We start from the raw sequence: 25,744 nt of genomic DNA, 5'->3' as shown, positions 1-25,744 counted from the left end.
GGGTTGTTGTGAGGAGAAACTTAAGTATGGAGTACACCCCTCTGGGCTCCTTGGAGGAAGAGCGGGATATAAATGTAACAACAACAACAACAACATCATCGTCATCATCATCCCAGGTCCTGGGGAAGGACTTGATGTCTGGATAAAACAAACCAGTCAATAACACCTGTGTAAACAAGAATTAATTAATTAATTAATTAAAAGGTATACCGATGTGAACCTTTCCCCATTTTTAGACTGCAGTTATCCCGGGAAGGCCTGCTGGTGTGCCGTTTCCAGCTCACTGGCTCTCATGTGGTTGGGCAGCCTGCGAGAGCAAAAGCTAAGAATCCTTTTCTTCCTAGCACTCTCCGAAGTTCTCTCCCCCTTCCCACCTGCATCTAAAGACTTCAAACTGTGCTGGGCTCAGTTCCAAAAGATGCCCTGAGAGGATCAGAGGAAGTATGGGAAATTTCCAGACAACTACCAGACGTTAACTTCTTGGTGTGTGAAACGGGGGCTCATGAATCCGTTTCCACAAATCTGGCACTTAACGCTGTGTGAACTCCATTTCCCATGAGCTGGTTCCAATATGCACCGGTTAACTCATTACTTGGGAATTTGCGCATGGGCTACTGGAAGGCGAGCTCCCCTTTAGACACAGCCAGATGCAAGACATCAAATGAGATACATACCCGGGCTGGGGCGGGGACAGGTCAGCTGAGATGTGATAACCTGATTGCTTTACCTGGAAGCATGAATCACCAGCTCTGCAGCTGCAATCCGATCCCTCTGTTTTGTCCTGAAAGAAAACCCAGCGTGCAAATGATCTCTGCTTGCAGGTATGTGGCCATCTCAGGTGTCAGGAGCCTTGGGAGGTTCTGGAGCGATAGGAAGCTGCCGTATGCTGAGTCAGACTCTTGGTCTCTCTAGCTCAGTATTGTCTACACAGACTGGCAGCAGCTTCTCCAAGAGAGGAGAGCTGGTCTTGTGGTAGCAAGTATGACTTGTCCCCATAGCGAAGCAGGGTCTGCCCTGGTTGCATATGAATGGGAGACTTGATGTGGGAGCACTGCAAGACATTCCCCTCAGGGGATGGAGCTGCTCTGGGAAGAGCAGAAGGTTCGAAGTTCCCTCCCTGGCAGCATCTCCAGGATAGGGCTGAGAGAGACTCCTGCCTGCAACCTTGGAGAAGCCGCTGCCAGTCTGTGAAGACAATACTGAGCTCGATAGACCAATGGTCTGACTCAGTATATGGCAGCTTCCTATGTTCCAGGCAGAAATTTCTCTCAGCCAGGGATGTAGCTATAATTGAGCGGATGGGTCCAAAGAACCTAGGCCCCCCAGCTCCTGAGGGACCCCCAGATCCTCCTCTCCCTATTTTCTTCATTATCTTCGAGGGGTCACTGGGATGGGGAGAGGAGTGAATATGGGCCCCTTCTCCCGTAGCTACGCCCCTGCTCTCAGCCCTATCTTGGAGAACCCAGGGAGGGAACTCTGAACCTTTTGCTCTCCCCAGAGCAGCACCACCCCCTGAGGGGAATCTCTTCCAGTGCTCACACTTCTAGTCTCCCATTCAAGTGCAACCAGGGCAGACCCTGCTTAGCTAAGGGGACCAGTCATGCTTGCTGCCACAAGACCAGCTGTCCTTTTTGCCCACTGGCATCTCCTCCGTACATGACCCAGTTCTAACAGTAATGCTGGCTTACCTCTTCATCACCTCTTCTCCGAAAGCTGGTGTTTGGGGTGGGGTAGAGAGAGAGAGAGAAGGGATGGCTGATGCTTGCCATAGGAGTGCTGGTTTTTGTAGCCTGGAGGGAGTCAAACTACTAAACATTGGGTTCACTGCTGGTTCAGAATATTGCTGGGGTGTTTTTTGCGGGGGCAGCGGGTTGCAAATCTGCCACTTAAAGAACAAGCACTTTATTGCAGGGGTTCCCAAACTTTGGGTCTGCAGATGTTGCTGGACTACAACTCCCATAATCCCCTGCTACAATGGATGAAGCACAAAAATATCTGGGGAGCTGAATTAAATTCAGCCTTACGCCAATATTAGGCAGAAATGTCTTACGCAAAACTGACGGCTTCCAAGCACACCTGAATCCTTGAAATTATTATTATTTAAAAAATAAGCCAGGCCACCTAACCTGCCACATCCATCCAATGATGATGCACTCAGCACCCATTGTTATTGTGATAGATACGTGATATGGGCAATTAGCAGCATCTTACTCATTTAAATGAGTAAGATTACTCATCTTACTTACAAATCTGCTTACAAAGACTGGTTTGTTTATGAGACCCAGCTCTGCCTTGGCCTGATATCTGCTTGGAAGAACTGCTCAGGCTTCTGATGGCAAAGACTTCCACACTGCAGGATGACTCAGCCTCTGAAAACTAGACAATCAGATTTGCGAGTACTGGGGAAACCTGCCTGGTAGTTGGATTGGAACTGGCATGAGAATCCCTGAGAAAAGTTTCACTTCACTGTCATTATTCATTCTTTCTAAGGCTCCATGACTGTACAGGATGCTTCACAGAAGCATCAAGATGACAAGTCTCTGCCCCATGGAGCTTACAATTTACATTTCAACGGTGGAGAAAGGCATGAGAAGCGATTAGCGTTTCCTTCTTTTGTACAACCTGATCACTGATTTTGGTGGTGGTGGGGATCAACTAAGGAGGAGGTGTGTAACTTTTTGCATGGTGGAAGGAGGTGAATAGAGGGGAATTTTTCCCCCTCTCCTGATATCAGAACTTGGCGTCTGAAATCCTTGCTTGCAAGTAGATTTTTTTTCTCTTGAGTAGACCTTCCTTTCTTACCTGCTAGTAGACCCTCAACCTGACTCATGAGTAGACTTAAACTTCTGCCTGGGCAGCTCCTCAAATTTATTTCCAGGTAGATATCACATCCTTACCTGTGAGGCTTTTCAAAACTTGCTTGCGAGTACACAGTGCATCTTTGCTCATGAGTAAAGTGTGTAGTGTGGGCTCTACTTATGAGTAAGGATGCTGCTGGGTCTACTTCTTCAACAAAGAAGTAGCATATACTGTATTTTTCAAGAGTGAGTGGCTGTTTATCCTCTGCCTTTTTAAAAAGGCATGCTCACAACCAACGATGATTCAGGTTTTTTAAGGAGAATGTGGTGGTGGTGGGGAACTTAATTGGCCTGCTTACAAGTAAGGGCACAGCACAGGTAGGGGATACTTAGGAACAGAGGAAGCTGCCACATACTGAGTCAGGCCATTGGAATATCTAGCTCAGTATTGTCTTCACAGACTGGCAGCGGCTTCTCTAAGGCAGGCGTCTCTCTCAGCCCTATCTTGGAGCTGCCACAAGGGAGGGAACTTGGAACCTTCTGATGCTCTTCCCAGAGCTGCAGCTCCATCCCCTGATGATCCCACTGAATCTCATCCAGTGCTCACACTTCTAGTCTCCCATTCAAATGCAACCTGGGCAGACCCTGTTTAGCTGAGGGGACAAGTCATGCTTGCTGCCACAAGACCAGCTCTCCTTTAACATGTAAATTAAAGAGTAAACATGTAAAGTAAAGTAACGTGTGCATGTTGTAGCCTCATTTCTAAAGCAGCCTGGCAAAGCCTTAATTCCCACGCTTTTCAAAGCAGGGGTGAAAATGGAAGTCTTCTTATTAAACCGAAAGTATTTAGATGAATGGATGGATAATGCTGGTGGGAAGACCTTAAGCAGAACCTCAACAACAGAAATCTCCTTCACTTGTGCGGCCCTTTGCTGACACCTAGAGATCTGGAGAAATATTGCCTTCAGGGCTTGTTTCTCAGCTTATCTACACTTTTTGTCTTGGTTTTTCTTTTGGAAAACCCCTGAAAGAAAAGGCTCTGATTCACACTGCTTAAGAGGCTGCCAGAAAAGCTGTTGTGTGCTCTCTCTCTGGAATGGTCACTGTTCATTCATTCACATTTTTTACAGGAGATTTATTGGCAATTTCTTGTTGCCAACCTGTGCTTTCCTTGATCCTCATCCAGCTCTTTTCAAAGCATAGAAACCACGAGTTCTTCTTCTTCTAGAATGACAGTAGCATATTTTTTTTCAAGAGTAGATGGCTGTCTGCCCTGTTAAAGAGATGTTTTATGTGTCTACAGAGGTGCACCTAGGTAATTTTGGAGCCTGGATCTAAAGGCCTCTGGAGGCACACACACACACCTGCTGTGACACTGCAAGATAAGCATCAACCCCCTATTCACACACACACACCTCCCACACACCCACCCACACACACACCATGACACATGCAGCATTTTGAACACGTGGTTTGTTTAGGGAATAAACAGCAACTGAACTCACAAGAATGTAAGAATATAAAACAGGCATATTGAAGCCAATATGCAGTAGCAGAAACATTTCAACACACAACTGAACATCTTCCCATCCCACATCTTTCTATCCCCGCTCTGTCTCGAAAGCACCCGGTGAAGGTCGCGATTGCACTTGGACATCCAGCACAGTGGGGCTGGCAGGATGCTGACCACACCACCCAGGACAGATTAAAGAAGATGGCTGGGATGGGGGTGTGCGGTGGCCCTGGATTTGGGCCCCGAAGTCCAGGGATAAGAGCGCCTCTGTGTGTGTACGTTCTTTTGGGTGGATTTAAAAGGGGTTAGACAAATTCACGGAGGGCGAGTCTATCAAGTCTTGATGGCTATGATGAGCTCCAGGTAGAGGCAAGATGCCTCTGAAAACCAGTTGTTTGTTTATTTAACATATTTAACATATTTCTATACCACCCCAAACGTGCGTCTCTGAGCAGTTTACAATTAAAATCATGTAAACATTAACAATCAAAATCCTTTAAACATTAAAATCATTAACATTAAAATCGTTTAAAGCCCAACATTAAAAATATCAGAACTATACATCTAATTCAAAGCCTGGGTGAATAAATATGTCTCCAGTGCCTTTTTAGAAGCTGCCAGAGATGGGGAGGCTCTTATTTCAACAGGGAGCACATTCCAAGGTCCAGGGGCAGCAACCAAGAAGGCCACGAACCTTCCACCACCAACCTTCCGCAGACGAACCTCTCCAGACGATCTTAACAGGCGGTGGGGCTCATGGTGAAGAAGATGTTCTCATACCCAGGGCCTAAGCTGATTAGGGTTGCGATGGCTAGAGAGGAACTTAAGAACAGTCCTGCTGGATCAGGCCCAAGGAAGCCCGTCTAGACCAGCATCCTGTTTCCTACAGTGGCCCACCAGATGCCTCTGAGAAGCCCACAGTCAAGAGGGGAGGGCATGTCCTGATGTTCATCTCCTGCAACTGGTACTGATGTAAACCACCCTGAGCCATTTTTGGAAGGCAGGTATAGAAATCAAATCCATAAACAAACAAACCTGGGATCGGGGTTCTCAGCTGTCATTCTTAGATTCTGGAATGCACTCCCCCATGGATATGAGAGGATTATCTTCCTTGGAGGCCATCGGGAAAGCCTTAAAGACCCCTGTTCTTAGCCTGGCTTTTAATGATATCCATCTTTAATTTTAATTTTAAATCGGCTTTTAAATGATTTTTAATTTTAATTGCTATGTCTTTTTGATTTGAATGTGAACTGCCCTGAGCCTCTTCAGGAAGGGCAGTATAGAAATAAAATAAAATAAAAACTTAAAATAAATAAAATGGCGCCTTCTTGCATGTTCTCCTTGAACATTCATCTCTTGAGCAGGTGTATCAGTTGCTCATCTCTACAATCCTTTTAATGAGCCTGGTTGCACCACTGGGTTTCCTCTTCCCTCTCATTCTTAATCGCTTGCAGCTTCCTTGTTTGATTTTTCAATTTGATTTGATTTTTTTTAACGAGCACAGTTTAATTATAGTGGAATGGCACGCGCGGTAATGCATGTGTTTAAGGTGGGTGCACTCATGCCTATTGAAAAACAATGACTTAAAAACCCCACAGAACTCAAATGATGCTGAGGGAGTTGGAAATGTCACAGTGAAGGTGCACCAAGTTAGCGAAGTGGTGTGGCCCGAGGAGAGGACTCTGCTTCCTGAAAAGAACGTAAGAATGGCCCTGCTGGATGAAGCCCAAGGCTAATCTAGGCCAGCATCCTGTTTCCTACAGTAGCCCACCAGATGCCCCTCGAAACCACGTGAAGAAGGCATGCCCACCATGAAACGTAAGGCCCGGAAATTTAGGGCCGACAAGAGGAATTACTTTTTCACACAGCGCATAACGAATCTATGGAATTCCTTGCTATGGGATATGGTGATGGTCACCAGCTTGGGAACATAGGAAGCTGCTAAATGCTGAGTCAGACCCTTGGTCTATCTAGCTCAGGATTGTCTTCACAGACTGGCAGCGGCCTCTCCAAGGTTGCAGGCAGGGATCTCTCTCAACCCTATCTTGGAGATGCTGCCAAGGAAGGAACTTGAAACTTAGACAATCTTCCTAGGGCGGCCTCATCCCCTGAGGGGAATCTCTTCCAGTGCTCACACTTCTGGTCTCCCATTCATATACAACCAGGGTGGACCCTGCTTAGCTCAGGGGCCAAGACTTGTGGTAGCAAGACCAGCTCTCCTGTGCAATGGGGAAGGGAGAGGCTGTCCCATGCATTCTTGCTTCCCATGGCATCCTCTGGGTTACCAGGAGGTGCTCTCTAGGAAAAGGATCTCAGCTGGGTGGCACTCTCTGCCCCCTTTGGGTGCCCACCAGTCAACCTGGGTGTCTACCCTGGCAAGCAACTCATGCCTCCACCTCCTAGAGATCACTTCCTTTTCACAGAGATCACTTCCTCTAACCCAGGGTTTCTCAGATCTGAGTCCCCAGATGTGGTTAGCTTACAAGTCCACCATTCCCAGCCACAATGGTTGGGAATGTGCCAGAGTGACCAAGGATGATGGGAGTTGTAGCCTATTGTGGCTGATGATGATGGGGTTTGTAGTCCAGCCACTTCTTGGGACCCAAGTCTGGGTGTCCCTGTATCAGGCAACTGAAGAAAGTCTGGAATAAGTCAAAATGTGTCCGGCAACGCGTTTATTATTTTGTACTTCCAGTTCAAAGTTCAGGCTTGATTTGTGCTTTCAACATTGGCTACCATATACCACACCTGAATATTTATTTTTGACTTATTTATTTAATTATTAATCAAATTTGTACACCCCCCCAAACTTTCATCTCTGGGCGGTTAAATATAGCACGAAACAGTAAAATATATACAAAAAACTTAAAACAATTTAACAATTTAAAAATCATCTACAAGTTAAAACCTTAATTAAAAAAAAAACTGAAATAGCTTGGGTGAAGAGGTGGGTTTTATTCTATGGGGTTTAATTGATGGGGTTTGGGTGTGTGTGTGTGGTCTAACTAGATCTTTGAAGTGTTGAGCCTTGATTTGAATAGGCACTTCTGTATGCCTGTATACATTTTGGTCCTGGTTGCGGTGGGTTTGTGATTTGTGTGCGTGTGTGTGTGTGTGTGTGTGTGTGTCCAACAGCTGCGCCCACTTCCTGTTGCCGCTGTGCTGCTTGCAGAGGGCTCGGCAGCCCTGTCAGCATAACCAGAATGATGCAAGCTCACAATGGACACAACAGCGAATGCACCAGACTTCTCCCTGCTCTTCGCTTCTCATACAGGACAATGAAGGTGGGTGGTTCTCAGATCACACCTTCCGCGGATTTGGGCAGGAACTTTGTTCTCTGTGCTCTGCTGAGCTGGTTTATGGGGCATCTGTTGACCTGATGCAAGCAAGTGCGGTGGGCGGCGGGGGGGGTGGGGGTGTAGTTGGGAGGCTCTCTCCGTCACGGGATGTCCAGCAAGCTGTCAAATCACACCTCCCCTGCACCCCCACTTCCCACGAATAGATCTTTCTGCCTGCCAAGAAGAGGACGGCAAAAGAACTGAAGCCAGGAAGGGTCAAATTAGTCACTGAATCACTTAGGAAGCTGCTTTATACTGAGCCAGGCCTTGGTGCGTCGAGCTCAGTATCGTCTACACAGGCTGGCAGCAGCTTCTCCGGGGTTGTTGGCAAAGAGGCACCTTTTACCGTGGTGATTCTCTTTATTTAGCAGGGGGAGAGTAACTTGCCCTATCCACCCCCAGCACAGGACCTCCAGTGACTGTTGCTGGTGTGTGTCTTATGTTTCTTTTTAGAATGTGAGCCCTTTGGAGACAGGGAGCCATCTTATTCTCCTTGTAAACCGCCCTGAGCCATTTTTGGAAGGGCGGTATAGAAATTGAATTATTATTTTTATTATTACATTTATATCCCGCTCTTCCTCCAAGGAGCCCAGAGCAGTGTACTACATACTTGAGTTTCTCTTTCACAACAACCCTGCGAAGTGGGTTAGGCTGAGAGAGAAGTGACTGGCCCAGAGTCACCCAGCAAGTCTCATGGCTGAATGGGGATTTGAACTCAGGTCTCCCCGGTCCTAGTCCAGCAAGACAGGAGTCTTTCCCAGCCTTATCTGGAGATGCCACCAGGGAGGGAACTGGAACTTCCTTCGTGCATCCCTGTGGGGAATTTCTTACTGTGCTCAGATATGTCTCCCATTCAAATGCAAACCAGGCTGGTCGCTGCTTAGCAAAAGGGGAAATCCATGACTACTGCCACAAGACCAGCTCCTCTGAAAAAGCTTCTTTTTTAATCCTTCCTTCCACTCTTTCTTTTAAGTCAGGACCCTGCCTTACACGTCTTCACCTGGGGAAAGGATTTTCTGTGATGCTCCACCTAAATTCTCTCCCTGGAGTTCTTTCATCCTGTTGTTATTAAGGAGAAGCAGTATTTCATTTCATGCAGCCTTAATTATTTCCTTCTCCTTTGCAGACAAAAGGCACCTTGTCCCACAGTCTCTCTGGCTCTTGCTGGGTTCTGGCTCTTTATAAACTAAAAAGGCCTTTTTGTTTAGCCTGTAAACTACAGCCGGGCTTGGGATGCACTTATGCCAGAAGAATACAGACATGGGGGAAAGGAAGATTCCAAAATCAGAGAGGGAGGTTTCCAAAAGAGCATACTGCATATTGGTTTCCTCTGAGACTAAAAGCCCCCTGCAGCCACGGATATCCTTCCCAAAATGGATGTTTGTTTATTGCATTCTATTCTGCCAAATTATAAAATCTCATGGCGGTTCACAGAAACAACAACAATTAATTAAATCCATTAAAGCAATAAAAAACAGTTGAAAATAATTAAAACAAACCTTTTAACATGGTGATTCTCTTTATTGAGCAGGGGGAGAGTAACTGGCCCTCTCCACCCCCAGCAGCGTACCTCCAGTGACTGTTGCTGGTGTCTGTCTTGTGTTGCTTTTTAGATCATGAGCCCTTTGGGGAGAGGGAGCCATCTTATTTATTTCTTCTCTGTGTAAACTGGCCTGAGCCACTTTTGGAAGGGAAGTATAGAAATTGAATAATAATAACAACAACAACAACAACAACAACTAAAAGTCACAGATTTAAAATGTGTGACACAAAAACAATAAACTAAAATAGTTATTAAACCGAGTTTTTCAAGTTATTAAAATGTTAAAAGAGTCACACAGGGAGCTGCCAAATACCGAGTCAGACCCATGGCCCATCTAGCTCAGTATTGTCTTCACAGACTGGTAGCGTCTTCTCCAAAGTTGCAGGCAGGAATCTCTCCCAGCTTGGAGATGCTGCCAGGGAGGGAACCGGGAACCTCCTGCATGCAAGCAGGCAGGGCCTCATCCACTGACCGAGGGTCCCATCCCCACAGGGGAATCTCTTACAAAACTCAGACTTGTAGCCTCCCACTCTAATGCAAACCAGGGCGGACCTTGCTTAGCAAAGGCTAGCTCGCACAACAAAGACCAGCTGTGCTCCCTCCCGCATCCCTGCCCCGCTCCCTCCAGCTGAGGGGCGGGACTCCTTTGCAGCCCCACCCACGGCACGGGGAGGCGGGGCCGGGGAACAGCGAAGGCTCGCCCAGAGGCGGCCACTAGGAAGACGACGAGGCGTGCGGTGAGATCGGTGAGTTGCTCTGGCTGCTTGCCACGGAGATCGGAGGTGCGGGTTGGCTTTTTTTTTTAATTATTTGAGCGTTGGGGGTGGGAGGAAATGGAAGAACGGAGCGTGCAAAAAAAAAAAAAAAAAAGGGGGGGGGGGAGTTTGCAAAAGAAGCCGCCGCGAGGGAGGGCAGGAAGAAGGAGACCTCCCCGGGATCGTCACCACGGGCGGGGGGTGAAGAAATGAAGGTGCGGGAAAGGCTTGGATATTTGTAAAAGAAGCGGGGGGGGGAGTTGAGCATGCCCCCCCCAGTTAAACTCCTCCCGGCTGGTGTGGTTTTTTTTGGGGGGGGAGGGTGGGTGGTTTGCAGGCTGCAGCCCCGATTCTCCTGCTCTTCGGTGACCAAGCGGGGTCAAAAGCACCAGGAGCTGATGTTTTTTTTTTGGTGTGTGTGTTTTGAGAGCGTCGAGCGTGCCTGTGTGGGTTTGCTGCCAGTGTGAGCCGGAAGCTTGCGATGCTTCCCCGTGCCTTGCTTCCTTTGGGTTCCCAGTTTTGGATGGTGGGTAGTGCCGGGTGGTGTGTGTGTGTGGTGGGGGGTCCAGGCTGGAAGCATCTCTGCCTTGGGGCTCCCATCCTCACGCTGCGATCCTCAGTGTCCGACGCGAGAGTAAGGCTCCTCCCGTGCAAGGGGTGTGTTAGTTCGGAGTCGACCCGCCCGGGATCAGCTCCCAACTCTTCTTGGAGGCAGAGGAAGGAGCATAAACTTGTGGAAGTATTTTGCAATCCAAGTTGTTGGCTTGTTTTTTTGTTTTTTTTTTAAAGTGGGGAGGGGGCTTCAGGCGGGTCCTTTTGGAGCAAGAAAGCCGAGGTGCCCCCATCAGACAGCCGCCGAATCGCTGCACACTTTTACTCCGGGGTAAGCCCCGTGCGGGTTAAACCAGGCCTGGTACCCAAGTAAGTGTGCTTGGGACTTGGGACCTTAGATCAGGGGTGGGCAAACTTGGCCCCCCCAACAGCTGTTGTTGGACTACAACTCCCATCACTCCCAGGGTGATGGGAGTTGTAGTCCAACAACAGCTGCAGGGCCAAGTTTGCCGGCCCCCTACCTTGGATGTATTTCGGAGGCAGACATTTGCTAGCGTGGACTTTGACCGCAAAGAAAGGCAGATCGATTTGCAAGTGGTTCAATTTTGTTTTTAAAAGTCTGTTTTTTCATTACGTTTTAGCCTCCCCCCCCCACCTGCTTTTTTCTTTATTTTTTGCTATTCCTGCCGTGCAAGGAGAAAAATAACAGAATTGCAACAGGCAAAACCAAATGAGCGGAGGGGAGTTTGCTGTTACAAAGGAGCTTTGCAGGGCAAAACATCCGGTCTGAGAACAATCAGCCCGGCTGGCTTTGCAGCTCGGAGCAGGAAGAGAGGAGAGCTTGCAACTTCCTCCTGCACCCACTCCCAAGAGAGTTATGTGCTTGCATTTTCCTCCCTCCACTGGGGCCCCTGTACAGCCTCAACTATTAGATTCCAGACAGGCAGAGAGCCCGCTGTTTCAGGTCTCTCTAGCACCAAGATCCAGCTTGACCTGTGGAGTTTCTTTTTGCAAAAGCCTAGGAACATAGGAAGCTGCCATATCCTGAGTCAGACCATTGGTCTATCTAGCTCAGTATTGTCTTCACAGACTGGCAGCGGCTTCTCCAAGGTCGCAGGCAGGAGTCTCTCTCAGACACGTGCACCGCAAGCTGAAATGCCCGGGAAGGCACCGTGTCTGCGGAGATAGGCGTGTTCTCTTTGCTGTGTTAGATCTGGGATGGCCATCCACACCTGCGTGTCGCCTGCCCGTGTGAACCCTCAAGACTCTTTGAGTGGCCTAAGTCCCCAAATGTGGGCGGATGAAAGATGACAGTCTGGATGGATGAATGGGTCGGGCGGGCGAGGTGTAGAGGAGGAAATGTCTTGTGGATTATTCTTCAGTATGGATGAGCATCTCCGCTGATTAGCAAGGTGTGTTCGGCGTGGGCTGTTTTCGTGGCAGCGGAAGAAATGAAACGCATCTTCGTTCCCAGGGGAAAATCTCGTGACGGCTTCTTGGATTAATTGCTGTTGAATCATAGGTATAGCTGAAGCGTTCTTTTTCTTATTGAGCCTTAAAGACTTGAAGCAGAGAACCATATTTTGGGGGGTCCCTCCCCCTTTCCCTCCCTGTTTATTGCTTTGTAGAAAAGAAGATCTTGGACGGCCCCATCAGCAGCACCCTTTAAGAGACCGAAAGTGGGGTGGAAAGTTACATCTGGGAGTGAGATGGGAGAACCAAAAAAGAGTCGCTTCGTTTTCCCAAGAGTACAATAAGAATTGAACAATTGTATGTGGGGCTTCCTTTGAAAACGGTCCGGAAACTGCAGCTGGTACAAAATAGGGCTGCAAAATTATTAACTGGGACTGGACGTTTTGAGCTTCGTCAATTGCACTGGCTCCTAGTCTGTTTCCGGGCCCCTTTCAAAGTGCTGGTTTTAACCTTCAAAGCCCTAAATGGCTTGGGACCGGGTTACCCGAGAGAGCGCCTTGCCCCATATGTTCTGACTTGGACCTTAAGATCTTTGGCAGCCCTCCTCCGGGTGCCCCTGCCAAATGAGGTGAGGTGGGTGTCTACCAGGGAGAGGGCCTTTTCAGTGGTGGCACCCTGTTTATGGAATAGCCTCCCCAGTGGGGTTTGCCTGGCTTCATCACTTTGTTCTTTTAGATGCCAGGCGAAGACCTTTTTGTTCACTCAGGCCTTTTGAATTTTAAATTTTGATCTGATTTTTTTTTAAGTCTTTAAAATTGTTTTGTATTTTGTATTTTCTTCCTCTCCTCACTTTCTTGGTCTGTTATGATTGAATGTGCTGTGTGTTTTTAATCTGTTTTAACATTGTAAGCTGCCCAGAGAACAATTTGTTATGGGGCGGCTAACAAAGTTGTTGTTGTTGTTAGTTTTTATTAGTGAAGGCAAGACATGAATGAAGCATGTTTGATGGGTGTGTGTGACGGGTGTGTGTTTTGATTTGCTCGTTAAGAGACTGCCGGGATAGTTTTTTGAAATGCACTTTTTTGAAATGCACAATAGCGAGGTTCCCTGCCTCTTCCAGGGAACAAACCGTCCCTCCTTTAAAAAATAAAAATAAAAATATTATTTTATTGTTTTAACAAAGATATAAACAGGGGAAAAAGAAAAAAGATAATCAAACTCAGCAAAAGCAAAGATTCTCAGTACAGTCTATATATATATATCAACCTTCAATCTAAATGTCTCAAACTATCTCTAAAGACGATCTTTAAACATTAGTGTAAGGACAATCAACCTGAAACTCCCCAGCTGCTGCTGGATCACAACTCCCATCATCTCCTGCTGCAGTATATTGTGTCTGTGGATGATGGAAGCCATAGTCCAACAACAGCCAGAGATAACAACATTCCCCATGGAGACAAGTGCCTAAAGTTCACTGGCATCTCCAGCACCCTCACACATTCAGACTTCTTTACTGAAATATACTTTGTGCTTATTTCATCTGATGAAGTATGATTTTTTTCAGTACTGCAGTCGAAACAGCTGTTTGGATAATTTCTGTGTGGTTCTTCATTCTGTGAAGATCTGCCTTAACTGAGGATGATCTCAAGTTTTGGCCTTGATATGTATGTGGCAGTTTCTGGTTGTCTTTGGAGCTATGTTTTGGTTTCGTGGTTTCTTTGGGGGAAATTATCCTCAAAATGTGCCTTGAAAAAAAGAAAGAAAAAGCAACGTTTTGGTTTTATAGCAAATGCTCTGTGCTGCCTCGAAAGGAACCAGTGTGGAAAACTGGCTTTCTGATTTTGTATAGAAACCCATGTTTGGACGGAAGTTGGCCATGAACCCTTTTTGGCCAGGAACTCTTTTCACAGCCTCTTTTGGTTATCTGAGGTTCATTCCTCACATTGTTCTGTTGAAGGACATTCGCCAGTATATTTCCAGGCAGTATCTTTTGACACTAGCTTCTGTGGGCCTGTGCAGTGAATGGCTTATTTATTTATTTATTTATTTATCTATCATATTTGTATACCGCCTGATATGCATATCTCTAGGCAGTGTACAAAATTTTAAAAAATCCACGAGTCACAATTTAAAATGCATGGCAATAAAAAAAATCTAATAAAATTATTAAAACAAGTCTTTAAAATTATTAAAATTAAAATTAATGGAGTCCTAGCTGGGTGTCCAGGGGCTGTTGCTGGACTTCACATCACCCCCTTGTGACTGGGGATGATGGGAGTTGTAGTCCAATGCCACTTTTCATTTTAATTCCTCAGAGATTTTGTTGATATAGTCTACCAATACATTCATACTCCAGACTAGGTCAAGTTAAATCTCTAATCATGCGAAACCTAAAAATCAAGGTTGAGGAACCCCTGTGCCCATTTCCCTCCATGCAGCCCAGAGTGGTGTACATGGTTATGTTTCTCCTCACAACAACCCTGTGAAGTAGGTTAGGCTGAGAGAGAAGTGACTGGCCCAGAGTCACCCAAGGTGTTGCATGGCTGAATGGGGATTCGAACTCGGGTCTCTCCGTTCTTAGCCCAACGCTCTAACCACTACACCACACGCTTTTCAATGTCTTCCTGCATTTTGGATTTTGTGGCTGATAATACATCGCTTCCGGAAGCTCCTTCTTCTTGCCTGCATCCTAATCACTCATCTGCAGAGGTACCCCTTGGGGCTTACTTTCAACAAAACACAAATCTATTCTGTTAAGAACCAGTTTGTCATAAGTGCTAATGAATAGCTGGGATTTATTCTGTGACCCGGGTGCCACTGAGGCTCTAGAGCTCATTCCATTGATACTTCAGCTTGCTCAGGCCTGTGTTGCATACTTAGATTGCCCTGCTCATAATATTGGGTTATGTAGTTGAACTGCAAAGCTGGGTGTAAGAGGGTCCCCTGCCCCCGGCCCCTTCATTAAATGAATTAAACAGCTCTGGGGAGCTCAGTAGCCATTCTCTTAGATGCTCTTCCCAGAGCGGCTCCATCCCCTGAGGGGAATATCTTCCAGTGCTTGCATATCAGGTCTCCCATTCAAATGCAAACCAGGGCAGACCCTGCTTAGCAAAGGGGACAATTCATGCTTGCTACCACAAGTGGCGCAGCAGGGAAATGCTTGACTAACAAGCAGGAGGTTGCCGGTTCGAATCCCCGCTGGTACTATATCGGGCAGCTGCGATCTAGGAAGAGGCTGAAAGGCATCGTCTCACACTGTGCGGGAGGAGGCAATGGTCAACCCCTCCTGTATTCTACCAAAAGAAAACCACATGTGTCTGTGGCCGCCAGGAGTCGAAATGGACTTGACGGCACACTTTGCTTTACTTTACCGTGAGATCTTTCACCCGGCTGAGACCTTTCCCCTTCTGCTCTGGTGTCTGTTTAAAAAAGCAGCCTGGCACGCAGAAATCTAGAAGCTAAAGCTTTTCCTGTCCAGACGATAGGAAGAGCTTCATCTGCTGAACTTCTCTCTGTGGGCCTGCTTTTTTTTTTAAAAATAAAAAGAAGTGGCAATTTCCAGAGGAAGCCATTTTTCAGGGAGCGCGTGCCTGAGCGAGAGGCAGTTGAACGTGCAGGTGTGAAGGGCTTCTGCTTTAGCTTCGTCGGCTGTGGGTGCGCTCTTCTTTTGCCACCCTCCGTTGCCGTATCCCCGTATCGCTGTGCGTGTCGTTGCCCGCTTCCTCTCGTCACCGTTACAGGCTTCTGATGACTGAAAGGCGTCTCTGAGTCTTCTCAAGCCCTTCGCCGTGGGGAACTGAGCGAGGAGGGGAACACAGGCGTTCCATTTCCACAGAAATCTGTTTCGTTCCATGCAGGCGGGGCCGAGGGCGAAGGAACTGGAGACGCCGCCGGGGCCATTACCCCAGTCAGTGTTTGCTGGAGCCAGCCAGCCGTGTGCGTAAACAGCTCTGGTGAGAGCACACCGAAGAGAAGGAGGCGTCACTGTTTGGATTCCTCTCCTCTCCCTTGGCAGAAAAAAAATGCTATAATGAAGGAGAGGAGAGCTGGTCTTGTGGTAGCGAGCCTGACTTGTCCCCTCAGCTAAGCAGGGTCTGCCCTGGTTGCATATGAATGGGAGACTACATGTGTCAGCACTGTGAGATATTTCCCCCTAGGGGATGGAGCCCCTCTGGGAAGAGCATCTAGGATCCAAGTTCCTTCCCTGGCAGCATCTCCAAGGTAGGGCAGAGAGGGATTCCTGCCTGCAACCTTGGAGAAGCCGCTGCCAGTCTGGGAAGACAATACTGAGCTAGATAGACCAATGGTCTGACTCAGCATATGGCAGCTTCCTATGTTCCTATCCTAAGATCCCAGGGCAGTTAACAAGATAAAACAATAAAATTTTAAAAAAACAACACCCTAAAACCAGAACAAGACGCAACTTAAAATGAAAAAAGAGCAGGGACAGCTCATTGGACAAAAGCCTGAATAAAAAAGGGAGACCACACTCTCCCTCTAAAAGCTGGGAGAGAGGGAGCCATGCTGGTTTCATACACAAGTGGGTTCCCCAGCCTGGGGGGCCACCACTGAGCAGGCCCTGCCCCCACGTACTTGGCAATCTAGCCTCTCTCAGCATCGGCACACAGAGCAAAGGTCTTCTCTCCATGCTGAGCATGGAGCCTGCTCTCGAGAGCTAGATTGTGACATGCTAACGCTCTGAGCAATGTCAAGATGAAAAGGCCCTATAGCATTGCAAAACAGGCTGGGAGTCATATCCCCCTCCCTCCCCCCCCTCTCTCTCTCTCACACACACACACACACACACACACACACACACACACACACACACACACACGTTGTGCTGCTCCTGATTTCAATTAAAAATACAGCTATTTCTGCAGATGGATAAACTTAGTGCAGTCGTCCCTTGCCAATCGCGGTTTTCCCAATCGTGGATTTGAGTATCCGCAACTGGGAAATTGTGACCGCCCTCGCCAACCGCGACCCAAGTAGTTTGGAGAGTTTTTTTGTTTTTGTTTTTAAAACTTGTGGTGTTTGGGGCGGGGTTTCCGGGGGTCAGGGGATCATTTACAGGGGTCAGGGGGTGATTTTTGGAGGTCCAGAGGGGGGTCATTTATGGGGGGTGGTTTCTGGGGGTCAGGGGGCGATTCTGTCTATCTTTTTTTACCTTATTTTCAGTTTTTCCGTGACCTCAGTTCCCCTAACCCCTGTTTTCCATTGGTTTCAATGGCTCGACTACCTCAAATTCGCCAGCCGCAAGGTTTTTGGGAATGGAACCCTCGCGGTTGGCAAGGGACGACTGTATAACAAATGTGTCGCCATTTAAGTGTGTTTTTCTTTTATCAGAAACGCAGTGTCTGTTTTAGAATCTTCTTTTCCTTTCCTATTCTCTCTCTCTCTCTCTCTCTCTTTTTCTCTCTTTTTAACCAGTTATGTCAGACTTCAAATTTAGCCATTTGGGGGGGTATTCAGAGACCCCTCATAATGTGAGGCCCTAGGCTGTAGCTGACTTAATGTGTGCCTAAATCCAGTGCTGCCGGCACTCACCACAAGTAGAAGCCCCCAGAGCAAAGTTGTCCTGAACAGGCCCCCAGAGAAATGATGAAAGCAGCCCTTGTTCTCAAATGCGTTTTCCTCCCTTAGGCATTCCTTGGCACCAGAGATGTCCTCAGGGTCAGCGTCCACTCACGAGCCGTCCCCGTCTCCAGGTGCTCTTCAGCTTCCGGAAGGGCGCCGAATGCGGGAACGCTCTCCTTCTCCGATGAGAGGCTTTCTCATCCCTAGCCCACTTCCGACCCGGAGGACCAGGACATATTCAGCGTGAGTATCGAGGGGGCAGGTGGGGATGTGATCTGGGATCACTTGACATTTTCTCTCTCGCCTCCCTCCCCAAACTCTCTGTGTTTTAGGGTAGGGCTATTCACCAGCCCTATTCAGACATGAAGTAGTACCTGCATACAGGTGTCTCACAGGTATGTGTGTACCTATTTTTCTGTGAGTGGATGTACACACATTTTAAAAGTGAACCTGGGCATAGGCCCCCCTCACATGCATGTGATACAGACTGCACATGCACTGGATAGAATGTGTGAAAAAACTAGGGATGGGCACAAAACTTGACTGAATCGATTAGAACTTGAATCTGCTTGCACAGAATGGGATTCGTTTGAATTCAGGCGAATTCAAATCAAATTCACATCCAATTTGAGTGCATTTGATTTGAGTTCAGGCAAATTTGAATCGATTCGGACGAATTGCATGCGGTGCAAGCTGATTCCAGTTGAATCAATTCGAATTTGATTCAGATCGATTCGGTCGATCTTTTTGCACATCCCTAGAAAAAGTGTGTGTGTGTGTGTGTACAGCTCCGTGTGTGTGTGTGCACAGATGGTGTCTGTGTTGAACAGAATGTGTGTGTGATGAGGGTGACCGCTTTGGAAACTTTTTGTTGAGAAGCGGTATATAAATATTCGTTGTACAGTCTGGGTATAGCACACACAGATCTGCGTGTGCATATTCATGCATATTATGTTCAATGCACATGCAGCATTTGTTTTCATTGAGTAAAATTGTGTAACAGATTTACTGAGACATATTAATTAAGCTTAGGCTCAGGGTATTTAAGAGAACATATTTTTCGCTATGGGTCCCATAGCCCATTGAGGTCATCTGGAGGGGTCCGTCTGTAGTTGCCACCAGTTCGTCTGATGCCCGCTCAGGGATGGGCCTTCTCTGTGGCTGCCCCGTGAAACTGCTGATCTCTTGACAGCTTTTAAAAAGGCTTTAAAGATGCATTTGCTCACTCAAGCCTTTGAACAAGAATTGTGGTTTTAGATTGTTTTAGTTTTTGTCTTAATTTGTTTTCTGCTGTTGTAAACTGCCCAGACACGCAAGTTTGGGGCAGTATACAAATATAATAAATATGTAAGTAAATAAATGTCAGATCCTAAAAGGACAAAACTGACAGACCAAGCATTGTCTTTGTTTGATGGACTGTTGACGAACTGTTGTTTAGCAACAATCGTAACGATAACAGAGGCAAGGCAAGAAGGGGTGCAAAACATATAACAAAACTCTTAAGTTTATGTGCTGGCAATCAAGTTAGCCAGAGTGTAATTGACTGCAGTTGTGATTGATACACAATTTACAAAATTTGCGGCTACACAGAACTTCGCAACATTGCTCGAAATATCAGAATGCTGATCAGAAAGGAGGAGCATAATATAAAAACCATCAGTTTTCCCTGGATACTTATTGAAAGTAAGTAGTACTGCATTTACCTGAATCCAAGATTGGGTCCACCACCACCCCCTTGCCTCCAAGGTTCTTGCATGTTAGAAATCAGGGGGGTGGTTTAAGATGATTTAAGAATCATCTTAAATTCTGAATCTTCTTCCTTTTGGGAAAACAAGGGTGTAACCTGTGTTTAACCTGTAGTTTTTAAGGGGCTCGTCTTAAAGTCAGAGTCGTCTTGTATTTGGGGAAATATTGTAAGGGGTCTTGTTCACTGAATGCTCTGCAATTTCAGTTGCATCCTGTTACCTCTGCATTTATGACAAGGCGGGAACATGGATGGTCTAGTGATGGTTGTCTATGTCACAATGGCATCCAGTGCAGAAACTTTAAAGTGGTGTGGGAGGGGGAGGTTGGCTGGAGGGGAGGCAAGAAAACACGGCCATGAAGTAGCCACCAGGGCCTCCCCCTTCCAAAGTCTGTAGAAAGCGTCGACCACTTCCATCCAAGCTGGACTGCCTTCTTCATGGCATCAGAACGTCTCCAGTCCAGCACGTCAAGGTGAGGAAAAGCACAAAAACGGCAGGGAGGAATTTGTCCTCCAGAAGTGGGTTGGGGCCTCTTCACAAGACAGTTGCCCCACTTAGACCGAGTCAAGCCCTTGGTCTATCTAGTCTAAACCAGGGATTTTCAACGTTGGGTCCCCAGATGTTATTGGACTTCAACTCCCATAATCCCTCGCCGCAGTGGCCTTTGGTTGGGGATTGTGGGAGTTGAAGTCCAAGAACATCTGGGGACCCAACGTTGAGAATCCCTGGTCTACACCAGGCCTGCTCAACTTTGGCCTCCCAGCTGCTTTTGGACGATAACTCCCAGAATCCCCAGCCACAGTGGCCAATAGCCAGGGATTATGGGAGTTGTAGGCCAACATCTGCAGGAGGGCCAAAGTTGAGCAGCCCTGGTCTATATGGACTGGCGGGAGCTCTATAGGATTTTAGAGCTTCTCCCGGCCCTATTTGGAGATGTTGCCAGGGTTTGAACATGTCCCCTCCTCTCTCTCCTCCTGGGGCTAGAGGTTTGTACGCAGGGAGAAGCCCAAGAACCCTTCCATTGGTGGTATGGGGTGGGGAAAGGAAAGGTTATGCCGTCGAGTCGGTGTCGACGCCTGGCAACCACAGAGCCCTGTGGTTGTCTTGGGTAGAATACAGGAAGGGTTTAGCATTGCCTCCTCCCGCGCAGTATGAGAGGATTCCTTTCAGCATCTTCCTAGATAGCTGCTGCCCAATATAGGTGTGTGGAACACACCCATGGGTATTCGAACCAACAGCTTCCTGCTCTCTAGGCAGGTTGCTTCCCTGCTGCGTCACTAGGTGGCGTGGTGGTATGGAGTTTGCAGACATATGCAGGGTTTCTCTTAATCAACGTAAGAATAGCCCTGCTGGGTCAGGCCCAAGGCCCATCCAGTCCTGTCTAGATGCCTCTGGGAAGCCCACAGGCAAGAGGTATGTGCATGCCCTCTCTCCTGCTGTTACTCCCCTGCGACTGGTATCTAGAGGCATCTAACTTATTCTGCGGTGGTTACCCTTTTGCACAATTCATGCTGTCTTTGTCAGTTGTTGAGAGTTGCAAGACGCTAGGAAGCCCGAGACCCCGGCCATGAGACATTCAGTGCCCCGCCCCCCTGCACTTTTTGAGATTTCTAGCTTTATGGTCTGGAATCTTGGCTTTTAAAAATGAAGATTGAGATTCTTACGACACTGCTTTCTACACCCAGCCAAATTGCGTCACCCGCACAGGTATCTTTCTTTGCAGAGCCGAAGCTGAAATTTGGAAATTCCACATATGGCGGAAGAGGCCACTGGGGCGAAGTCTGGAAGTTGTGGCCTCGGGGGTGTGAGGTTGCTGTGCCCCTTGGGTGACAGACAACATTCCCTTCTTAACCCTGAGCTTTTCTTTGATCTTCCAGGACAGCGAGAGCCTCTGAAGGGCCCACCTTCAAGGGTACATGTAAGGTCTTCTGCCGTTCAAAGGGCCACGGTTTCATCACTCCCATGGACGGCGGGCCAGACATCTTTGTGCACATTTCTGAGTAAGTGCTTCAGAGGGAAAGAGTTGAGTCTGAATTCGCCTCTCTGTCACTTGCAGCTTTTGCTGAATACAAGTATGTGTACACATGAGCTGCACGTTTTAAATCTTAGAGGAATCAGCGGAAACTTTACTTGATTGGCCTGCAGACGTCCATTAACCACCCACACCAGAGCTAAACAACTTTGGCCCTCTGGCTGTTTTTGGAATACAACTCCCATAACCCCCAGCCACGGTGGCCAATAGTCGGGGATTATGGGACTTGTGGTTCAGCATCTGCAGTCCGGATGTATAAACTGGGCCAAATAAAAGTGTCTGGGTGCAAGCTTTCAGGGTTTGGTGTGTGCCTTGTCGGTATGCTTTGGGGGACTGTCTAAAGCTAGAGTTGTGCTGTTGAATCGGCGTCAGCTCCTGGCGAACACAGAGCCCCGTGGTTGTCTTTGGTAGAATACAGGAGTGGTTGACCATTGCCTCCTCCCGTGCAGTATGAGATGATGCCTTTCAGCATCTTCCTATATTGCTGCTGCCCAATATCAGTGTTTCCCATAGTCTGGGAGACATATTAGTGGTGTTTCAAACTGGCAACCTCTTGCTCCCTAGGCAGGTTACTTCCCCACTGCGCCATTAGGTGTCTGGGGGACTGTCTACAAGTATTGAAAATGTCGCATCCAGCCAATGGCTGAGAATACCCACTTTCCTTTAGATCCCAGTGAGCGAGAGAGATGTGGGGTCCCCCGATCTTGGGACCCAGATGTTGACAGTGCACTTGCTTCGTAAGTGGGGATGTGCTTAAAAACTCCCAAGATGAATATCCTGGCCATTCCTGTCCCTTTTTGAGTCATTATAGAAACCTAATAAATTATAATTATTTTGTCTGCTTTATTTCTGAAAATTGGAAAAAAAAAAAGCCCCAGTTTTGTGCACCGAAATCATCACGACGTGAAGCGTTGAAAGCGCCATTGTCTCCTAGAGGCAGATGTGCTTAACAACTCCAAGAAAAATCTTCTGCCTATTCCTGTTTTTTCTTTAAAAATTTTAATTTTCTGATGTCGCAAGATCTTTTTTTTTTAACATTACTTTCCCTCCCAACAGCATTGAAGGGGAATATGTCCTAGTGGCTGGCGATGAGGTCAGCTACAAGGTCTGCACCATCCCTCCGAAGAACGAGAAGCTGCAAGCCGTGGACGTGGTCATAACCCACCTCGCTCCCGGAACGAAACACGAGACTTGGTCGGGACGCGTGCTCAGCTCCTAGGGCGCCCCCTCCTGTCCCCGAAGCTGCCTTGACCGGGATTCGGAGAGTGACTTGCTGAGTTTCTTGTATGTTGAGTGAGGTGAAACGTCATTGTAACAGGGACTCCAAAGTGGCTAGATTTACCTTTCTTTTTAAAAAAAAAGAAAAAAAAAGAAAAAAAAAAGAGCAACCACAAAGGCACAACACTAAGAAAATGTGGCGGGGAAGAGGAAATCTAGCTGTGTCTTGCGCCCGTCACCAGCTGGTGGCTCTGCTATTTTGAAGGCCTTCGAAAGAGCCAACCAGAATGGTGGCATCTTTCCTCCAAAAGAGAGGACCATGCCTTTGAGCCCCATTAAAAAGCTTATTTTAGTGGAGATCACCAAAGGTACTGGCTTCTGATGGTGTCTGGGTGTATATAATTTCTCCGATGATTTTTTTGCTTTGCACCAGAGGTTTGCAAGTGTGAAAATAGTGAGAATGTGGCAAGGTTTCCCCCCCCGATTGGTGGTGGATAGTGTCAAAGACTAGATTCCTGCATCTGAGCGAAAGCCTTGGTAAAAATCACCAATGCTTCTGTGAGTTCACTTCTAGGTGCCTTCCGGTCTGTGTTTGTAGGGCCCACGTAGCCTTTTATGGCAAGGAAGCAGAGGAGAAACCCGGGATGTTTCACTTCTCTCGATCTGTGCCTGAAATTTTTACAAAAAGCTCCAGAAAAGCATGCCTTGACTTTTCATATATAAAATTTGATACATATGTTTCCTGTCTGCTGTGGTTGGTTAATGATTGGGCCGACACATCACGTAGCCCAGTTCTTCTTCCCCAACTGGTTTGAGTTTTGCATATTCCCCTTTAACTGACGTAATCGGCTGCACTAAGACGTAGTAGCAAACCTTGTCATTTCTCTCTCTGCGTGTGGAGATTAGAAGTTCCGCTGTCGGCTTTGCCAGATACTGGTAACTGTAGTTTGCCCACAATGCAGGATTGGAACCCAGGGCTTGATGCTGGTCTCCACACACAGAGGAAGGGGAGGTGGGTCTGTGAGTCTAGGCTCAGGACTGCTTTTGCTTGCCTTTAGGTTTGTATGCAGTCAACGTATTATTTATAGCTATTGTGTTTGCGATTATGTCCATGCTTAATTGATTAGTTTCCTGCCTCCCGGACAGTCTGTAGCAAAACTGTGTTTCACTTTCATTTCAGTACTGGTTGTCTTTGCCTAGTAGAAAATGTCTTGAACTTTGTAGCTGGATTCTTTTTTTGTGGGGGGAAAGAATAAACACATTGGCATGAATCTTCCCTTTTGGAATGGTGTGGAAATATCTGTAGATATCCGTGCTGTTTCCTATGGAAAAGTGAGTCCTGGCTCTTTACTAAAAAGATGTAGGTTTCACCAATACCTGCTCTTTACCAAAAAAAAAAAAAAAAAAAAAAAAAAAAAAATTAAAAAAATGTCAGTTTCGTTCTTAGAAGGCAGGTACACACGATATTTTGGAAAGCAAATTTCTTTTAAATGTTTTTGGATACATTTATAGCTACATCAAGAAATAGTGATGCTGTTTTAAACGGATATTCGTGACGTTTTTGGGAGGTGAACAGTCAAACAGATTTGTAATGTAGGAAGTTGCCTTGAACTGAGCCAACCCCCTTTGCTAAGCAGGGTCCACCCTGATTTGCATTTGAATGGGAGACTACATGTGTGGGCACTGTAAGATATTCCGCCCCGGGGGGATGGGGCTGCTCAGGGAAGAGAGTCTGCCTGCAGAAGGTTCCAAGTTCCCTCCCTGGCAGCATCTGCGAGATAGGGCCGAGAGAGACTCCTGCCTGCAACCTTGGAGAAGCCACTGTCAGTCTGTGAAGACCGTACTGAGCTAGATGGACCAAGGGTCTGACTCAGTATATGGCAGCTTCCTATGCGTCCATCTAGCTCACAGTTTCTCAACCACCGGTCCCTGGACCGCTACCGGTCCACAAAGGGTTGAGTGCTGGTCCCTGGCTGGGAGTCAACCCCACCCCAACAACGGCAATCAAGGCACTCACTTCCTCAGTTTTGCACATGGCACAGAAGAGGAAGAGGAGTATCATGGAGGCGCAGAAAGGGAGGGCAGGTGGGCATTCCTTGGGGGAGGGGGAGCAAGTACAAGTACCAAGGAGCGCTGAGGGAGGCAGCATGGTGCAGGGGAGAGGCAAGATACCATTTTGTGCATTCATGCAAAAGGGTAATTGGATGAATGGCACTGGAATGAAGTGATCCTAAGGCAGGGGTGTAACTACTATAAGGCAAGGGGAGGCGGTTGCCTGGGGGCCCCACTTCCTTGGGGGGGGCCCAGAGACACCTCACATGACTCCCCATTGCCCCCTGCCCAGCCCCAGGTCCCCCTAGCCACTTGCCCTGTTCTCCCTCTCTCCTGCTTGTCCTCCTGGCCGGCAATCTAAGCAGCACCTTTGAACTTCCGAACCATTGAACCTCCGAACCATTGAACCTGGAGCACACACCAGCCTCCTGCTAATGGAGCAAAGAGACACCTCTTTAAAAGTGGTGATGATTCTCTTGATTGAAAGGGGGGAGCAACTGGCCTTATCCAGCCCCAGCACAAAATCCCTCGGGGGTGGGGGCTGTTCCTGGTACCCAACCTATGTATCTTTTTAGAGAGTGAGCCCTTTAGGAAAGTTCACTTTCGAACTATTGACTCTTCAAACTTTTGACGCAATGGGTCAAAGGGGCAATGGGTCAAAGGGGCAATGGGTCAAAGGGGCAATGGGTCAAAGGGGCAATGCAGGGGTGTAGCAAGGTTGGAGTGGGCCCAGAGACCAGAATTTAAAATGGGGCCCCTTCTCAAAGTCCAGGGCCTCTGCACACCCCAGGCCCCCAAGGATTTAAGTCTGATATTTCAAAATAAGTATGCTGCCTAGAAATACATTTCACTGAATACACACACACTTCACAATATATAGTGATATACATTGAGTACTATATATTTGTGCTCCTTTTAATGCCTAGAACACATTAGAAACACTAATTATTAAAATAGGACTCTCGCTGCAGATTAGCAAAGGAGACTTTCAACCATGCAGTGTGAGCCTATGTATGTTTTCTCAGAATTTTGAACAAATTCAGTAAAGTTTGATTGCAGGAGGTTTTTCACAGGAGGCTTTTAAAGCTCTTTAACACACATCTCCTCTGGAATGGAGGTGCTGCATTCACATGTTGGCCAGATTGACCCTGAAGTCCCTGCGAGTTATTGGGGAGCAGTTCACACACAAGAAAAATAAAATAAAA

At 47.3% G+C, this 25,744-nt stretch overlaps 1 protein-coding gene across 6 annotated transcripts; it reads left to right on the top strand.

The window, feature by feature from the left end:
• The first annotated feature begins 691 nt into the window (after nt 1-691).
• CARHSP1 (calcium regulated heat stable protein 1) lies at nt 692-23,763 on the top strand. Of its 6 annotated transcripts, none has more exons than XM_053277087.1 (4): nt 692-821; nt 17,559-17,735; nt 21,115-21,237; nt 22,326-23,763. In XM_053277087.1, exons 1-4 carry the CDS (start codon nt 736-738, stop codon nt 22,486-22,488), a joined length of 549 nt encoding a protein of 182 aa, XP_053133062.1. In that variant the 5' UTR covers nt 692-735; the 3' UTR covers nt 22,489-23,763. The 6 variants fall into 6 exon arrangements, with proteins under 6 accessions (XP_053133062.1, XP_053133065.1, XP_053133063.1 ...); XM_053277090.1 differs by lacking the exon at nt 692-821 and adding an exon at nt 7,453-7,595; XM_053277088.1 differs by lacking the exon at nt 692-821 and adding an exon at nt 9,809-9,938.
• Nucleotides 23,764-25,744: the final 1,981 nt, after the last annotated feature.

Source organism: Hemicordylus capensis, chromosome 13, assembly GCF_027244095.1.
Source record: "Hemicordylus capensis ecotype Gifberg chromosome 13, rHemCap1.1.pri, whole genome shotgun sequence".
Classification (NCBI taxonomy): domain Eukaryota; kingdom Metazoa; phylum Chordata; class Lepidosauria; order Squamata; family Cordylidae; genus Hemicordylus; species Hemicordylus capensis.
This window is presented reverse-complemented; position numbering and strand designations above follow the sequence as displayed.

What these genes read in the sequence shown, in the direction of transcription:
- CARHSP1 (XM_053277087.1), top strand. Translation starts at nt 736, where the DNA reads ATGAATCACCAGCTCTGCAGCTGCAATCCGATCCCTCTGTTTTGTCCT. An exon ending in CAAATGATCTCTGCTTGCAG is followed by an intron (nt 822 to 17,558) that starts GTATGTGGCCAT and finishes TTCCTCCCTTAG; the next exon opens with GCATTCCTTGGCACCAGAGA. An exon ending in AGGACCAGGACATATTCAGC is followed by an intron (nt 17,736 to 21,114) that starts GTGAGTATCGAG and finishes TTGATCTTCCAG; the next exon opens with GACAGCGAGAGCCTCTGAAG.